General features: G+C 40.8%; 1 protein-coding gene across 3 annotated transcripts in view; it reads left to right on the top strand.

The window, feature by feature from the left end:
- Window positions 1–19,232, top strand: part of PLEKHM3 (pleckstrin homology domain containing M3) — a 78,826-nt gene that overhangs the window by 36,815 nt on the left and 22,779 nt on the right. For all 3 annotated transcript variants that reach the window (XM_058840569.1, XM_058840567.1, XM_058840566.1), the window contains exon 6: window positions 8,762–8,825. In XM_058840569.1, the coding sequence (XP_058696552.1) occupies window positions 8,762–8,825 (64 nt within the window). The remainder of the gene's footprint in view (window positions 1–8,761; window positions 8,826–19,232) is intronic.

Here is a 19,232-nt window from a genome sequence, read left to right as displayed (position 1 = left end):
TCCAGTTAGCTTAAATGTGGAAATGGTGTTTATAATGTTTGGTGTGCCTAGATAGGTACTTTGAGAACTTTGAAACCTGGCATCTAGCAGGGAACTCAGGATTGAAACCACATTGAATATCCAAGTGACAAAGTAGAAAGAAAGGAAGAAAAAAAGGAAGGAAGGAAAAGACAGAAGAAATCCTTAATGTTGCTAGAAGGCTCACAGTAAAAATGGTCTATGTCAGTTATAGTGATTTATTCTCACCTATTGCTCCACTGGATTCTATGCTTTTATATTTGCTGGGGGGAAAAAAAATAAGGAACATGGACTTGGCTGGGAGGTGAAATAAGGCCCTCCACCAGCACGTATCAGCAGTGTTCCTCTGATACTAGCCAGAAGAGATTCGTAGTCTGTTGTGCTCCCTGTTTTACAAGGGGTGTTGTTATGCCTGGTTAGCTGTAACTGTCACCTTGGTGTTGCAACACATCATTTGCCTCAAATGTCTTTACTGAACAAGTTCTCACTTGTTTTTGTTGCCTTGCTCATGTGGATGCTGTCCAGGCAGAGGCATACAGGACTGAAACCTAGAGCCAGCGCAGAATTAGTGCAAGTGGAGCTGTACAGATCCCACCACTGCCTGCAGATGGTGATTGAATGGCCCAGACAAGCCAAGATGGAGTCAATAAAATAGATGGCTGGGAAGGGAAAGAATCTCTGGGTCCATTAAATAGTGAGGATATTCTATGAAATTGTGCTGAATGATGCAAGTTCTGTTCTGGATTTGCTTTGTTCTTGTCATGACTGAAGATTCTTTAGGTGAAGGAACTGTCAGAATGATTTTTGGGGTAGTGTTCAGATGCCTTCATATCTCCTGTCAGGTAGGGTAACCTATGGCAACCTTGGAGCTCCATCTGGGGAGCCCTCTGGGCTCTCTGTTCTCCTAGCTGTACATTTAAACTTGCAGTTCAGGTGCTGCTAGCCCAGATACTTTAGACAGATGGCAGTGATACAAAGTAAGCGTTTTGCAGCACATTCCCCCATGCATTAGTCCTTGTTGTAGTGCCCTTGTTCTGTAAATAAATCTGAATGGTGGTGAGAAACTATATGGAAAAACTTGCTTCTTGTTACTCATCTCTGTTGGATGCCATTTGTCTGTCAGCTCCAGAACAGCAATACATCAGTTTTACCCTATCAAAACTCCAGTGCTAGATACATCACTTAGCAGGCTCTAGCTTGGTGTTCCTGTGTAGCAGCAGGAGGTTAAAGGTGCACCTCCGGTGCTGCAGACGTGTGCTCCTGGCTGAGCCTGCTGGTCTGTCAGCGCAAGGTGAAACAAGCCCAGATTCAGTTATGCTGAACAATAGAGTCCTGTCACTTCCTACAGTGAGGCCTTAGACATATCACTTCTGACACAGGAGTAGATTACTCTCAAAATATTTGTGTGGCAATTGGAGAACCTGTCTAAACACATCGCAGGAATCCTGATTGATCTAATGCAATCACTATACCTCCAAATACCTCATGTATGTGAAGCTGGGGCTATGTCATCTTTCAGACCAAGGACAACAGAAGGTCATTAAGTCATCTCCAGACTGTCAAAGGAGACTTCATTTTCTTTGCAATGTTTAGGCCATCTGGGGAGTGGAAAATTCCAAAGCAGGAGAATAAAGATATGGGTTCTGAAAGCAGTAAACTGCAAAAAGAAAGTCTGAGCAGGGAAGAAACAGAAGGATGTAGTTTCGGGGCTCTGAGATAATGGCAAGATGAACAGAAAAAGAAAACTTGTTGCATGGGTGGTTGGAAAGAGGGTAGGAGAGAAACTCATTCAAAGAAGCTGTCTATATAACTTGAGAGGAATCAGTGTTAAGACCAAACAACAACCCAAAGTGAGGAAAGGTGAGAAAATAAATGCAGAGAAGTATGCACAAGTCATTTGTTGTTTTATTTAGATCCTGCATGCCTGTAGTCATTGCAGTCATTGCAGTAGCTGAAATAAAGTTGCCTGTTGATGGAGCTCATACAAACAGACTACCTTCACCTCTTCAACTCATCTCTCTTTTGGAAGAAGTAACCACACAGGCAGGATCTTTGCAAATTAGCATCTTAAAAAGTGTTTGGCTAAAACTGAAGGGATGGTGTTAAGGTGGAATTTGTGCTTTCATTTCAACTAGAGGTAACAAACAGCTGAAGCATTGAGATGTGTGCCAGAGCAGCCAGGGTGGAGGCAGTGCTGCTGTCTGTTCATATCAAGGGAAGGTCAGAAGCACAAGCTGATGTTCTACCATGGTAAGCATCCAGCTGAGGAACCTGCCAGAGCTTTCCATGGTAAATCTTCCAGAAGACAGGTGAGTCTTTCAGTTCACGTTAGCATTTTATGGTCCAGGGGGCACACCTGTATCTCCTTGTCAAAGAGATGAGTAATATTACATCTCTTTCACAATGGTAATTTCCATTCACCTTTTGAGACCAGGTTGCTTTCAAAAAAAACAATGATCTAAAGACAAGTTCCTGTTACATGTGGGCATCATGTTAAGTATGACTTGTGCCATTTTTATCCCTGTGCTTTTATATCAGAACTTCCAGCAGCAAAGTGCAAAGGTTCAAGAGTGCCTGACAAAAGCAAAGACCATTTTCTTATTCTTAATTCCAAGTTAACTGGGGATCTAAACTATTTTGATTTTAAAATGAAACTGTCTCTAGTTCTCTGTTCTGCTTTTAGTAACTGTGATACTTAATTCATGAGTTAGATGTGTAGTAATTCCTGTCTTTCACAATGTTACCGTAACCTTGCTCAAGGAACCGCAAAGTAGAGTTGATGTTGATGAGAGGTACTGCATTTTAGTAGGAAGTTTATAAACTGGTTCAAGATTGCTGATGGGTGATAAGAGTAACTGTTTCAACATAGAGATGCTTGTGGGGAATTTCATAACAACATGAAATAATACCTTACCTGGACATGCTTGCTAATAAATCTAGCACTTAGTGTGGGCTGAAGATATGTGGGAGTGACAGTTCCCAGAACATAACCAGAAGTGTTCGTACCTCATGAATGTGAAATTATTCACAAATGCTTTTTTGCATAAATTCATAGAATTAGAAAAAATAAATTAATCTGGCATAGTACCACAAGAATGAAATGAACAAGTAATGTTTTGGTTTGGTTTAAATGAATTCATTTATTTTTACCTTTTGACTTCAAAATCGCTAATTTTTGCAAGCCCCTGCTTTTCTGAACAACTTTTGTTGGCTGGAAATTTGGGTTCTTCTCTCGCAGCAAACTTCCAAGAGCTAAGATTTCCGAGGAAATACAAAATCAAAAGCCTGAAGAAAACGAGAATGATCAACACTGGAAAAAATCCTACTTTTTCCCCTCACCTCTGATGCCATTCTCTTCCTTGAATTGACAATGTCCATTTCAAATTAATTGCAAGAGAAAATCCAGCAAGAAATGTTATTTACCTTGCCTTGTATATTTGAGATAACTGGCAATTGTCTGATACCCCTCTGTACTTACAGAATAGTAACTCTGAAAAATTGGAGCTGCTCTCAATGAGATCAGAGTGCACACAGGTCCTGCCCATCTGCTTCACACGTGGCTGCAGCTGGTGCAGGTGTATGGCTGCAGGGACAGGACCAGAGAGAGCTCTTGCCTCTTGTTCAGGGCCAAAGAAATATGGGAAGAGTAATAATTAGCATGTGCTGGCCTTGTGCTGTATTAGTTTGCAGTGTGATGCAGTAGCTCCAGAGGTGTGCATCGCAGTGCCAGGTATGAGCTGGATGAGGAAGCGGACTTGGTACCCTGGTGCTGTGCCAGCTGTGGGTGTAGCAGCTTCCTGCAGAGGGGTGGAGAGGAGGCTGAATGCAGCGCTGTGCTGGACCGGGTCATCTGCGTCCCCTGTGAGTCACAGCTCAGTCATACAGTTCTCAGCCTGGTCAAACGAGCCACTCCTGGCTGGCACATGAAACTGTGGTGCCAGCTTCCCCTCCCTTCACCCCTCACATCCTAGGTTTTAAGAGTCTTTTTGGTGTAGAGGAGACTTGGTTGTGCCCACCTGCCAGCTAACTTGATTTCTTTTGATTGCACTGTAGAGAGTTCTCCCTGCTTATCAGGTTTGTACTTTGGTTATAGTGTCAGGCATAGGCAGATTAATTGGTTGTAGCTTTAGCAGAGCTGTCAGGGTATTTAACCCAGTGAAGAAAAATTACCTCTGCTGGTGATAAACAGGCTTTAAATGCAGAGCAATTACTTACTGCTAAAAAAGCACCATGACTACACACTTTATCCAAATGCAAAAAGCAAACTCTTATCAGTGGTTCTGTTTGCAGGAGGACACTAAAAGATAACCTTTGTTTGTGCAAATACTTACCTGATAAGATCATCTGAGAAGGAACAGATGAAATTTCTGTCTTGCCTGAATACTGTACTTCAGATTACAAAGTATCAAGCAAAAAAGAATAATAATCAGAAACTGAGGATGCTCACTTCTTTTGATCCAACTAAGTCTTGGATGGTGTGTTTCTTTTCTGCTTGCATTGATTATGTTTATATCTAGGGTATAACAATAAAGCAATTTAGAGACCTTTAACCAGTAGGACTTTGGATTTCATTGTTCTCAGTAACTGGCAAAGCTAGAGGCTGCTCAGCATTGAACTTGGTTTGTTCATTGCAGGCTAAACCTTGCCTGGTAGCCAGGATTTACAGCACAGCAGTCCTGTGACTCATCAATGGTGAAACTGGTTCGGGAGTTTCCAAACTCCCATGAAAGCTTAGGAGGTGCTTTTAGTGGGACGTGCACTTGATACCATTTGCCTCTCAAGGGTCACAGGTCACATTCTGAAGCTGCAGAGGTTTGAGTTTTTATTGTGAAGAGTCTTAACATCTTGTGTTTGACCTCTGTCTAGTTCACTCCAGTTTCTTTTCTGTGCTAAGATTTGACTGAAAGGCTGCTGTTTATTGAATGCTTTTAATTGACCAACTTTTAAAAAAAAATCTAGTTAGTTGTAGCACATCAATCAAAAGATTTACAAAACTGACATATTTTATTTTGCTTTCAAATGACTAATCAGAGATTTCCCATTTGGTGTTTATAAAGAACCTTTATATTAAAGGGAAAGTAAAATTCAAGCATGTTTTGGTTTTTTTGTATCAAGGCCTTTTATTAATCCAAGCATGCTCAAAGTTCCCGATGCAACCTCGTGCAGAGAAACTAAATACATATTTTCTAGTGAAGTGTTCCTAATTATCATTATCTTAGCCTGCTCTGGGTCTCTGTGAGATTTTTGGACATAAGTGTGATTTTAGGTTTATCTGGATGCCTTGCAGTATTTTGGATGCTAATGCCATGGTGCGGTGTTTGTGTGAGCCCCATCTTGCCTTCTGCTCTCTTCTGACTTTGGTTTCCTTTGAACAGTTTCAGTTGCAGATGGCAGAGGGACAGAGATAGCATAGACACTACTTTGCTATTAATTACATGAGAGGAGGGATCCATGTTGGGAAGCAAGAGGCTCTGAATTATTCCTGTGTGCCTCCTACTGAAAAGGACTTTATATAAGCCATTACTTCATTAGGCTCAGAGAACCTGTGCAGGCAAAGCAAACTGTCGGAAACTGGCCGTCAGTCATTTTCTTGCTCACTGGAGTATTTGGTCTGTATGGATTTCCTGCCCCAACTGATTTGATTACATTTATGATGAGTTTTTTTGAAAATGTGTTTGGGTTTGGTATTTTGGTGCCCATTGTACTCTTGTTCCCCACCCACCAGAGGCTGCCAAAAACTGGCAATGAACAGACCCATTTCTGAGAGGTGGCTTCATCACTTACATTCAGGTGTGAGCTTTGGGTTTTTCTTTCCAAATGGAACTAATAGAAATTTTCTGGAGATGAACTTAATTGCAGACATGCAGCACAGCAAGACCTATTTTTGAAGCAGTTGCTCAGCTCACCACAGGTGTGGTGAAAACCTTTCATTTATATGATTGGGGCTGAGCTGCCTCCTTCTAGGCAATTTCAGAGTTTCACAGCCATGGGGCTGTATGGTTTCCACCTTTGGTGGTGTGAGCAAACGTTGAAGGAGTGTTTTGCACCTCTGCATTTATTGGGAATTATGCAGGGACTGGCCCAGTTGCTTCATGACTTCTGTAAATGCTGTTGCATTTGTAAGTTTTGGCTGCCCGGCTGTTTTTTTGGCTGGTAGGCCAATTTTAATTTTTCAAGTCAATAGAAGAACTGTGAATCTGAAGCTGGAGCAGCCTTACTTTCTGAGGGGTCTTTTATTCCTCAGTTTCTGTAGCAATGAAAATAATCACTCCCCTCACTTGAGTGCTAAGTGTGTGTATATATATATGTGTGTGTGTGTGTGTGTTTTGCATAAAACTGGGAGGGCAGTGCCTACTTTTTTTCCTGTAAATAGGTTTGGAAGGGAGGAGGTGCGTTGGATACCAGCTCTGCAGAGCTATTGCTGCAAATGAACATGTTTTAAAGAAGGGAACAGGTACAGGGATAAGATTTGTCACCAGGGCATGTGCTGGCTGAGACTTGTCAGATAAAGGAATTCAGTTGATCGTGAATTTGCTTTTCACCTGCACACTTATTACTAGGAGTTAGAACTTGTATGAAACAAGGAAATAAAATGTCATCCTTGTAGGCAGAGGAATGTGATGTTAGTCATCAATACTAGTCATTTACAGTTTTTGCATTATGGGCTATTCAGGCTATTTCCTGAAAAAGGAAATGTTTCATTAGCTAATTGTTTTCCTTAGCAATGCTGTAAGGGCATCAGCATATAATATGTTCTTTGGGAAAGCTGCTTAGTGCCTGCCTGTGTGATCGGGGTGAATGATGGGTGAATTTTAATGAAAGAAATTCTATCTGAGCTGAAAAAATACTAATGCTTCAAAATGCTGTTCAGAGTTCACTTTTTGTCTTTTAATAAGTCTGCTATGCACAAATGACCAATTCCAGTGTCATATGTTGTCTAATGTCTAGATTTTGACTGTTTTCCTGTGGTCTTTGACATTGTGCCAAATGTATTATGAAGGCGTGATGCAGCAGAGCCACTGCAACACAGTCCCCTGGAAAAGGAGCAATAGTATAGCCTACAGAGCTGAAGGGGGAAAATGGCAATGCCCTAGTGAGACTGCAGCTGAGAATTGGGTGGGTAGAGTGGATTTACTTGGTAAGTGAGGAGAGCAATGGCACAGTCCAGCTCCAGAAGACTGCCATAAGATCGGTGGTGTGCAGTTGTCAGTGCCTTGCTTGCAAAACTCTTCTCCTCCTACCCTAATAAATTTTAGGTTTTTTTCAAAATTATAAAAGGAATTACAAATTATTTGTACTGTCCACCTTAGCAGCAGTGAGATGTCCTAGTCCCTTCAGTACATACAGCTTTGAAAACTATCAGTATAAGGTTGTTCTTTGAGACACCTAATGGAATATTGGAAATAAGAGGTATTTTCATTTTTAGAATCTGTGTTCTGTGGAAAGATTGCCTTGGTAGTCTTGTTTTCTTGATCTGTGGTTTACCTGGTTATGTTGTTGCAGCTTCTAAAACTTTGAGCTACTGTGTGCTTTCTCAATAGTCTCATATCAAAATATCATGGAAACTCATATTGGCCTTTCGCTATCTTTGGGGTATTTTTGAACATCTGTGTTTACTGCCATTCAGTTCTACCATTACAAACCAGTCTTTGCCAGAGCTTTGTTCATGCATTTAATAATATAAAGAGTTTTGTTTCTATATTACCTTAAAACAATGTGATTGAGATTTAGGAACTGGATTTATAATTTCTACTCCGAAAGAGAACATATTGTGGGAAATAGTTCCACTTCTTAAGATACTTGGTTGCTTTTTTGCAAGAGTAATATGCAAGATTAATCTCCCCAGGAGACCTGAGTGTGGTAGTGGATTTGTTCTGTGTGGATGGAAAGCAAAGCCAGTCAGATTGTTGGTTTCTCTGTGCCATCTTTGCACACAAAGTTGGATGTACTTTTTCTGTTTCTGACATTTTTATAGCAGATACATAGGTTTTCATAAACTTTTTTTTATTTAATAGCCACTTAACATTCCGATGTCCTTTTTTTCATCTGTGATGTTATATTAACCCATTTTTTCATTTTACTGTCAATCAGTCTAGTTAGGGCATCTCTTCTCTGTTCAGTTTCCTGTAATTTAGCTTTACTTGTCAGGTCTGTCAGCACATAAGCAATGGTCTTGCCTGAAATTTTGGCTTATATAAGGTAAATACTCCTTTCTTAAGTAAATCATTATAGAGTCTATACCAATACATATAGTTCTGCATGGAAGAGGGAATTGATATCAGTCAGCTTTATGTTGGAAGAATAGTATCTGCACAGCCTTTTTCCCAATACAGTTATTTCAGTTACAAAACCATAAATCACATCTGAAACTTAAGTGTTACAGCTTTGTAGCAGACCAAGAATCTTGTCTCAGACCATAAGAAATACTTCTAATGTGTAGTTTGCATTTTTTGTTTTTATTGCTGCATTAATTGTTTAAAGAAACATTGTCTGTGGTCAGAAAGAGCTTTCAATGGCTGTAAATGTCTCAGTATATGACCTGACACTGGCACAGAAATTATTCTTATTGTGGGACTGTTGTGCCCATGCAGAAAGCTGTAAAAATAGCTGGTGCTTAGAGGGAGATATAATTTTAGTTTCTTTCTCTCTAACATCTCTCTCCTGCCATTATTTGATGGGGAGAGGAAGCTTTTGAGTTTCCCAGTCAAAAAGGTGTGATACACATCCATCTTTCTCTTTTCAGGATCTTTCCCAGAGAGTATCTTCTTCAGCAAATCCATCTTTATTCTCTGGCAGACCTTCAGCAGGTGAGTTACACGTGGTGCCTGTTTTCAACTTCAGAGCTAATTGTACATTTCCCTTCTAGCTATTCATAGCATAAATACTTTTACTTCCAAGTTGTGTCTGTGGTTTATAGTTTAGTGTAAGAATGGGTTAACAGTGGCATTGATTAAGGATGAAAGCCTAGAGCATCAGGGTTCAAATAGGGATGGAAAGAGACTGTGAAAGAAAACTGTAGTCTGCAAAGAGAACTTTGCTACAAGAAATTTTTCATCTGCTTCATAAATTCTCATTAAAGTCTCAGTCTACAGGTGACAAGTAGTATTTATTTCTTTGCTTGAAAGAGTAGTTGTTCAGGAATTTTGAAGTTTGTAAAGTCCCTAGTGCAACATGATTATTTACAAAGTCTGCTGAGCATTGCCACGAGGAGGGGGTGGGGGGGAACCTAACCCTCATCCTCCCACCCCTCCTTCCCCCCCAAACCTCAGCCAGCCTGCTACACAAAGCTGAGCCATGCAGTGTTACCATGACAAATGTGACCATGGAAGAGGTAAAGTGCTGGCAGAATTTATCTTTGCATTGATACTGATTCAGCTAAGCAAGAATCTTGAAGTACATTTACCTAAACAGCAGAATTTTATTATGTAACAGATTAAACAAGAGGAATTTGGAAAAAAGAGCTGAAAAGGAAGGGTGGGGAATCTAAGGTGAGTGTGCTGCAATGTTCAGGTGCACAGTGGAGGAAGCAATGAGGTGAGGTGTGCTGGCTGACCTGGGCACCTGTGTGTTCACACTAATGCTGTTGCCAGTGGTGTGTAAAACACAGTTTTTTAATCTTCTTTCACCTATGTTTCCCTTCTTTAGTGGTGCCTTTTTTGCAGGATAAGGGTAGCATAGTCAATTTGGGATGTTCAGCTAACACATGCAGTTGAAGTAGTTCAGATGCCCCTCAGAGCTGGAGACTACAGAACAACAGGAAACATGTTTTTTGTTGGCTGGTGAAATCACAGGGTAGAAATGATTCCATATATAAAATTAAAAGGCCAGTTGCCTGAGGTCTGAAACTGTTTCCACATCTTTTCAGCATGTTCTGCTATCTCATCTTTAATAATCAAGCCATGAAAGAGCAAGCTACTTAACTCCAGAGCTGCAGTCTCCCTGGTGGGTCTGTCTGTTAGCCCCCAGTGCTTTGTAAGCTGCTTAATCAGTTCCTAACATTGGTAGTAGATATTTTAGAAGCAATCAGCAGCTTATCAAGCACCTTGGGGGAGAGAAGGAGGGTAGAAGTAATAATTCATGCATTGATTTACCACTTTCCTTTAACATGTTTCTTTGTGTTTGTGTTTGCAAGACACCTTCTCTTCCCCTGAGGGCCCCTGTCCCAAACTTATCATATTTAGAGGCAATATATAATTTGATTACCATTTCTGCTGGGATGGGTTAAATTACATTTACCTTTTCATCTGGCTATAGCCTCGTTGTCAGCATGGAGAGGGTTTTCCACCGTTAAGAGACTCCAAGTTTGAAATTGGATTGCCTGTTTTTGTCAAAGTGGATCCAGAGTGGAAAAGAGAGTAGGGCCCCATTGAGAGAATGAATCCAATGGTCAGATAAGTACTAATACCCTTAACAGCCCCTCCCTCCTGCCTGTTTTGCCCCTTACTGCTGCTTTCTCCCAGTTGCTCATCGTTTTCCACTGACCAGCAGTTTGGGTAGTTTTAATCCTGAAAGTTTTTCCTCCTTTTGATTCCTCTGCTGCCTATTTCCTCGTATCCATGGACTGCTTTTGCACTGTATCCTGCTGTCATGTAGATTGCATGTGTTTGGGGAATTAACTAAAAGGTTTATTAAAGATTAATGGAAAGATAAGACATGGTGAGTGAATTAGAAAAGCAGAGAGGGGTAATCTGCAGATATAAGCAACCTTTACCCTGGTTAGTCCCAGCTTAATTCTGATTTGTTTCCTGGCCAAGTTCCTTTTAAAGGTCCTAGAAAACATGGTTGTTTCCTACCAAGCAGCTGAGTTTCAAAAATGGGGTCTGAGGGTCTGTTCTTAGTTGCAAAAAGGTTGAAATGCCTGCTTGCCAGTAGATGAAGCAGCTTATAATATTATTCTAAAATAAAACCCAATATGAATCTCTTTCCAAGCTTAACAGGGCCTAGATATTATGAATCTAGCAGAGTATATACTTGGGCTGTCTGGTGGTCTGGGGATGGTTGTTGCTTGGATCCATTTGGATAGGGCTCTATTGGGGAAGACTTTACTGTGAGGTTAAAGCAGAGTAAAAGAAAAAAAATTGGAACGAAATGGCCTTAATTTTGGAAATGTCCCAAATCCTGGCAAGGCAGTGATTTTTGCTAGCTTGGGTCATTAACAAATACTTGTAGTGCAGATGTGAGTAACCAGAAGGTTTTTCTGCAGACCAAGGCCCCAGGGACTGCATTAAAGTTTACAGAAGTCTATCTGTGGGCATTCCTGGGAGGTATATGTTCTTAGAATCCTGGTGTCATTGGAGGTGTCAGCAGACGAGATAACTGATTAGGTGTGTTCAGATTGAGTAGGCAGAAACACCAAGTGTGATTTAACAGGCACAAACACCACTACAGCTTGCCTGTTCTGCCTCATTGGCTATGCTTGCTTGTCTTTGCAACCTCGTGTCTTAGCTAACCTATCTGTCCTGCATCACCCATAGCCCTCTGCATCTCTGTTAGGCAGTTTATCCAGGGTTATTCCAGTCAATTAAAGCTTTCAAGAGGGAGATCTCCACTTGTTAGGAAGCAAGTATTCACTCCTGAATTTGCTGGTTTTACTATCCATTCAGATTTTACAGATGTGATTATGGGGCTGCTTTTATTGAAACTGACAATTTTTACACTGTTAAATGTTGATTTGGACCGAAGTTTGCTCAGACAAGAGTCTTGAATTTCTTATGAAAAGTAATTCTTGCTACTTACTTTACATAACATGTTAATGGGAGCTTTTGAAGTAAAAGACTAGAAGGGGCTATTGTGGTGATTTCCAAATACAGAGAGTTAACCAATGTCTTGCCTCTCTTTTATGTTAAATAGCAAGATACACAAGTGTACAAAGATGATTGTAGTGATGCACAGGAAGTTCCACCTGAACATGAGGAAGAACTTTACTGTGCAGTGACCATGCATGGGTAGCAGTTGCCCAGAGGTTGTGGAGTTTTTCCTTTCTGGAGATACTCAAGAACTGGCTAGACACAGTTCTGTGCCACATGCACACAGGGATAACCCTGCTTGAGCAGAGAGGTTGGGCCAGATGATCCACTATGGGCCCTTTCAGCCTTAGCCATTCTGTGACTTGGCGATGCTCTTTACTGTAGAAACTCTCTTAATCTTGGCAATTATTTCATCCTTGTTATACCAACTCTAAAAGATAGAGTAAAATGAAAAGGATCCACATAAGGGCAGAAATTACTGGATGTCAAGGATGGAAATTGTGAGCAAAATGGGAGATTAAAAAGATGATAATTTGAAGACTTGTTTATACAGGAACACTCAGGGAAAAATAATGAAATGACAAAATATGGGAATTTAAAAAGATGAGTTGAATTACTTTGAATCACTGTGTAAATACTGTTATTCAAAATATAAGTGGTTTTCATTTGGTTTATTTCCATTTACTTGGAAGCAAAGTGACATGAATTGTATTAAGGCCATTTTCATTCTGAATGTGTATATCCATACAGGGATTTAATGTAGTATAATTTATCCATTTTAACATTGTAGATAAACTAATCTCTTGAAATTTAGTTAAAATATTATTGACTTCAGATCAACTTTCCTGACTACCTTTAGATGAACCTACAAATAATGTGAAGAACAATGCAGAGAAAGGATGAACAGGAGAGCCCTGTTCTCACAATGATATGGCACAGATCACACAATGAGTATGAGGGACACATAAAAATCCTTAATGGAAATGCTCTTTGCAGAACACAGTGAGTATGAGGAGTTTAATGCCACAATAGTGTCACTGAGGCCAAAATGTATCATCTTTGAGAGGATTAAGTATCCATAATGAGAATATCCACAGTTTCAGTACATAAAATAAAAGGATTATAAGATTTCAAACTAGACATACTATACTGAAGGGATTAGGAGGATATCTCCCCTGCTGACTGACAGATCAATGATTTCATCTTCCTCTGACGTTTGTAACAGTGATTACATACAGCACTGATTACAGCTCCTGGGAGCATTTTGGGCTTGCTGGACTGTTGGTCTCACAGAAGCAGTCCTCACTGGGAAATCTTAATGTTTCTGGTCAAGCATTTATGCATATAAAGCTCCCTAACAGGAGTATGGGGAATAAAAATGAACTTCAATGAAACAAGAGATCTACCTAATTTGAGCCTAATATATTGTTAGATTAGGATTAGAAAGTTTTAGAAGAGCAAAGAAATCATTAGGTCTCCTTCACTTCTCCAGGCTTTTAACCCACGCTGTACTTTCATTGCACCTCCTAGACAGAAGTGAAGGAGGAGGTTGGAGATGCTCTTTCTACTCTTTTTATATATGCGAAGCTTTAGGTGGAATTAAACAAGTTGTTTTGTCAGTCCCAACAACAGCAAAGAATGCAAGATGTGGACTTCTTTGCCTTTTACTTGCTGTTTTTTTCAGAAGTAAAACTTATTTTCTGATAACTCAGTCCTCATACAATTGCTGGTGGATACTTAGTATAGATTTGTAACATACAGCCTGATGAATTCCAAGCCTATCAGTAGTGGTGTCCCAGCCCAGCAGTTCCTTTTTATTCATGCAGTAAAAGGATGGGATGTCGCAGCTCACCCACACAGAGCCTCTACATGTGGCTGTATTGATTGAAGAAAATGGGGTTTGGCTAACATACTTCAGGCTTGCTCTAGTTTTAGAAGTATTACTGAACTAGGTACATGACAAATACCCTCCTGCTCATAGTGTATGTAGCTGAGCCTCAGAAATCATGAGTGCAAACTCACTTACATCAGTGAGAAAAGTCTGTTGGTGTCATTTGTATCATTCAGTGATTCAATATAAGCTGTATCATCTTAAATTTCTGTTTACCAAAGAGGTTTACCCATATAGGTGTATCAGCAGATTCTTTTAATTTTAGGCAAGCCCTTTTTCTGCTTGAGGGGCAGGAGGTGGAAAATGAGAAGGAGAATTAGGTTTTGGGCAGGCTTGGCTATGCTGAGATGACTGAAGACTTGTCTGTCACAGTTCTCTGTGGGAATTGACTGTGCTTAACACGGGACAGAGGTGCAAGTCCTGCAGTGTGTTATTACCAGTGTAATAATACCAGATAGTTCTCTACATGAACTATGTAAAGATGCGTTTTGGGCCACAATGGCATAATGTTAATAGCTGTCTTTATGACATCCTTTTATGACCTGTGCCTGATTGAGTGTTCTAAAGTAACTATAGTTCTAAAGTATATTAGTAGAGGAATATGAAAATAGTCCTAGGATGAGAAAAACATACAATATACATCTTCATAAATATTAAAAGATTCTATTGCAAAGCAGCAGTTAAACATCTCATCTGCTTTCCTGTGGCTGTGGCTCCTTTATCACAGAATCACAGAACGAGCGAGGTTGGAAACACCACAATTTGTCATCTGGTCCAACCTCCCTGCTCAAGCAGGGTCATCCTGAAGCACCTGGCACATCATTTATTTCTGTCACTCCCTGGAGTTTGCCAGCACTGAGCTGCCTTTCAACACAACAGGAAGGTTCAGGTTAGCTGATACTCCCGGTGTGTGTGTAATTCCCCAAAGTGCTGACAGCTCTGGTTACAATTAGTGGTAGTGGCAATAGTCTTACTGGTTTCCTTTTTACCTCAGCTCTTCTGGGGAAGGCAGTTGCTGTCATTCAGAGTGGCTCATGGTCAGAGAGCATGGCAGAGCCAGCCAGGCTTGGGGATGAAGAGCTGGTTAGAAGCATTTTGGTAGGTGGCTGTCAGGAAGACAAGTTCATCTGAGTTAGGTATTGCGGGCAAAGTCTAGAGATCTAGCAAGATTGTAAGTAGATATTTTTAATAGTAGGACTGGTTCTAGCACTGTGTGAAACCAGAGTTTTTGGCAGGGTCTATTAAATACTTGTAGTCCTTTTACATGTGAATATGTAATCTAGGCCACATGGGATAAGTGTGGCATTTTAGAATGAAACTGTTTAAAATGACCCAGTAGTGGTGCCAGTGATTCACAGGAGCTTTTGAGTGGAGATCTCCAGAGGTATTTTAATTTTTTTCAGCCTGTAGAAGCAGCAGCAGTAATATAAGTTACCTCTTTTCTACTGCCTTGTGCTAAACAGATTTCTTCTGTTATTTTCTGCTGTGCAGAATGAAAAGCTCAGTACTGGAGATGCAGGTTAGCAGTGTGAAAGATTGGGCTCTGAACTCATTGCTTTGCTTCACATAAAATGATGATTTGGAAGAGCCAGCTGGGTGTTCCTTCAGGGCTAACATCCTGAGGATCCAGATTTCCCAAGAAATAAAATACTGTCTCAGGGCTACCTGCTTGGATGAGAGAAGAACACTTTTTTTAGATTTTTCTTTTAAATATACTTTGTACTCACAGAGGCTTTTTTCAGAGTAGCCGTAGCCATTTTCTTGGTATGTTGCTTTGTTGTTCTAAAAGTCCCTCAGAGGACTTCTCCTTAAAATGCCTAGATCCAGTCCTATGCAAGGCAGGAAAGTTTCTAATTTTGTGCTATCACTCATGAAATAACATCTTGCTCAGTGGGCATGTAGAGTCAGTTAATATCTCTACATGCAATTGCCTGCTTAACCTTAAAAAAAAAAAAAAAGTATATATACTCTCTGCCTGAATGCATATTTGCTTCTGTATTTAGAGTCACGTATGTTTTTAAGCTAAGTAAAGTGCTTTCTGTTTTCTACCAGACAAATCCCTGGTACTCTTTCAACCTTGTTTGATTAAAACAACCTTTAGCCTTTGCTTGAATACCTTTTTCTTAAAACAACCTATAATTCATCCCTGCAACAAGATCAGGAGAACTTGGGGTGTGACAAAATTGACATGTAGCTGCCTGGAAAGCTTGAGGGAAGGAGAAAGGAGGAAAGACGATTGAAACACAGTCAGTGTGAGTCTTGTTGCAGAGCTATCAGGGGAGCTGGTGCAGGTGATTTCCAGGCATGTTGTTTATACTGAGACAATTCCATCTCCTCTTCACTTGTGTCAGCTTGCATCCAGAGACCTGCTGAAATTTCTGGCATTTCTTCCTTTCAATAAGAAGAGTGGGGGAGGGCTTGGAGGAGCCTTGTCATCCTCTCTGTCTCCTGCTATAAATTGACTTGAATTGTCACCAGTTTGTTTTTCCTCTTCCCCAGCCAATGTAAAACTCCATCTTCACCTTGCCCCCTGCCTGTGTGTGCTTGTCAGAGATTAGCCGTGTTTGCTCTTGACCTTGTATTTCTTCCTCTTCCCAGTGCCCAGTGTTTTAGTTAGGGGCTAATTTGTTTAATACCAATTTAAAGTGAAACATATTCAGGGGTTTACTCCGGAAGGACCGTGAACAGCAAATGGCTCTGCCATCAGTGCAGACTGCCTGATGCAAACAAGTCAAAGGGGGCTTCTGATTTCTGCTTATTCAAATCTCACTCATTTAGTTTGCTCTGCTTTAGTTTGATTAATTGGCAGTTGGTTTTGTGGGGTTTTGTTTGTTATGTTTTGTTTTGTTCTTTGCAGTGTTTATTGCAAGGTTTCCTTTCGGGTTGCTCTCTGCCCTGTGTGGGTGATGAGTTAGCACAGCACAGTGTGCGCTGGTGTCAGCAGTGGATGAACAGAGTCCCTGGCCTCACCTGTTCCTGCCCACCCTGCTGTCACCTGTACCACAGGCTGAACAGGCTTTTGGGACAGTGAGGGACCTATGGAGCGTGTAAAGGGAAGATGAGGGACAGGGTGGGGTGGTATCACTCTTGCTGTTCGAAGCTGGGATTGTGGCCCATAGCATGCCTGTCGCAACCGAAGATGGAGCTCTTCTAAAGTTACTGCTGAATTATTTTTTAATTTGTTTCATAGCAGTGCACAGTGACTGATTCTAATGTGCATGCACACAAATAGTAAGAGATCATTCTTCCCTTAAATCACCTGTAATTTAAACAAATAAGACAGGCAGTCTGAAAGAGATGACTGGGAGTCAAAATGGAGCAAGGAAAGCCAGCTGACTTGTATATTGCACAAAAGATGGGGCCTCAGATCTGATATCTGCCCCTCTGCGACATTTACCTCATGATCATCCTTCCTTCTTCCATTTCCCTTTCCTCTAACTGAAGATTAATTGTGCATTGAAATCATAACAACAATTTGTGGTGTTAAGAATCTGGCCAACGGAAGAGAAAAAATCCTCAAGGAAATTAGCAGTCCATGAGCATTGTCTCTTCCCTAGATATAAATGACTGGGAACTTCCCAGCCAGGGAGTGTTTTCCCTTTATTTTCTCTGCAACTTGCATTATCCTTAGCTAAGCATATTGTAGCACGCTTGTTTCCAAGTCTGTGTTTTTATCACAGAAGTCCTGACCCCACTGAAATCATTGTGGGGCAGAGATTGCATTTACCATTTCTGCTTTAATGCCCAACTTCCATGTTTAATGAATGCAGAAAATATTGTTTTCCAGTAAATGAATAGGTAAAGGCAATCATTGTATTGTTCCTGCACCCACAGCCCACTTTTGCTTGTCCTGGCTTGTGACAAAAATTACCTGTGACAGACAAGAGAATTTGTCAGAAATTGGTTTCTGAAATAGATGTTGCAATTTAAGGATAGGAGGTAGAGTGTAAAGTAAAGATAGCTGACTGCAGCAAAAGAGAACTGAGGCAGGCATTAGGAACAACTTTCCAGTTTTTCTGAGCACTGGACTGTTGTGGTATCTCTCTGGTGAGAAGTTTTTAAGTAAGTTAGACAGTCATTTTGGTTGTGCTAGAGGGTGAGGAACAAACTGGATGTTTCTAAAGGTGTTTTTCTAGACATGTTTTCTTGTATCATTGGTAGTTCCTTTAAAAGCATACTTCTCATCTGTCCTGGAGGTGAAGAAAGATTATTGAATGTTTAGTCCTCCTCCACAAAGCTTCCACTGGTGGAATTTGGAGGGTAGTGAGCATCCAAGTGGTGAGTTGAAGACTGACTGTTAAAGTTATTGTATCTACCCTTTCATTCAGTCCAGGAAGCATATTCTCTGTGGTGCTTTAAAGTCTAGGCAAAGCTGGAGCTTACCTCTGAATTTTTTAGGAAAAGGCATGATTCAGACTAGTTGTTTCTGGAGAGGTAGAAAGAAAACAACCAATGGGTGCAGAAGCCTTTTCTGTAGAGGATGATGGAAAGCTGTGCACAGTTGTTGACTGCTCCTTCAGGTAGCTTCCTTCTGCCAGACATGCCTGTGACATTATTCCCATGAATTAAAGTACTTTCTATCTCTTCAATTTACATAATTTGGGATCATGAATGAGTTTCATGTCCACCACCCCTTCTCTTTTCTGAGTGCCTCTTGGCCTTTCATGTCTCTTCTGCATTGCGTCAGTGCCTCCTGGCAAATTCTGTCTATGTCTGTCTCTCCGATAGAGCCAAGTGTGTGTCTGGCCTTGAGAAATAATCATAAATTTTGTTCTGTCAGGAGGAGAGGCCAGGACAATCCAGTTTAGATTTGAACCTGTAGTTCAAGGTGTTTTAGGGATTTCATATCACTTAACCCATACCCTCCAGGCATCACTTGTGTCTGACATGTAGATCAGACTGGAGGAGTAAGAGGAACAGATTGCTCAGTGCTCCAAAAGAAGGTTATGAAGCAAACCTTTGCCTTTAAAGAGAGTGCCTTCTAATAAATGTTATCTGCAGAGAAACACACCAGCCCCTGCATAAGTAGTTAATGTTACTGCTTTAGTGTTGGCTCATAAAACAACTTTATCGCCTCTATGACGATAATGATTAACAAGCTGATTTACAAGGGTGGGGTCACAAAGCCATTTGGCAAATTTAGCTTGTCTCACAGTGGCAGGAATACAGAACCTGACTTTTACAGTATTTTTACCACTTTACCTGGAATACTTAACCCTGGTGTCCAGGGTCTTGTGCAGAGCAGTAGCAGCAGGTTCTCCTTTATGAGGCTAATAACGAGAGTTTCTTCCAGTGCTTCTAATACCTGAGGAAATTGCAGGTCTTGATCTGAGGACTTGGAGCACGGGGGAAGTTTCACAAGTTGCCATCTCAGTGTTTATTCCCTGATCACTTAGCCACAGTGAAGTGACAGTGTTTACAGACACACTCTTACATGATGCCCCTGGTTGATTGCCCCTTGTGCCAGAGCTGGCAGAATATCTGTCCAAAGATGTGTGTAGATTTATCTTCCTGCTCTTAGATTCTGGATAGCTTCTGTTAAAACATCTTTCATCTGTTGAGTCTCCATTATCTCG

The sequence above is a fragment of the Poecile atricapillus genome, chromosome 5 (assembly GCF_030490865.1).
Source record: "Poecile atricapillus isolate bPoeAtr1 chromosome 5, bPoeAtr1.hap1, whole genome shotgun sequence".
In the NCBI taxonomy this organism is placed as follows: Eukaryota; Metazoa; Chordata; class Aves; order Passeriformes; family Paridae; genus Poecile; species Poecile atricapillus.
Note: the sequence above shows the minus strand (reverse complement) of the source record. Positions and strands in the feature narration are given on the sequence as shown.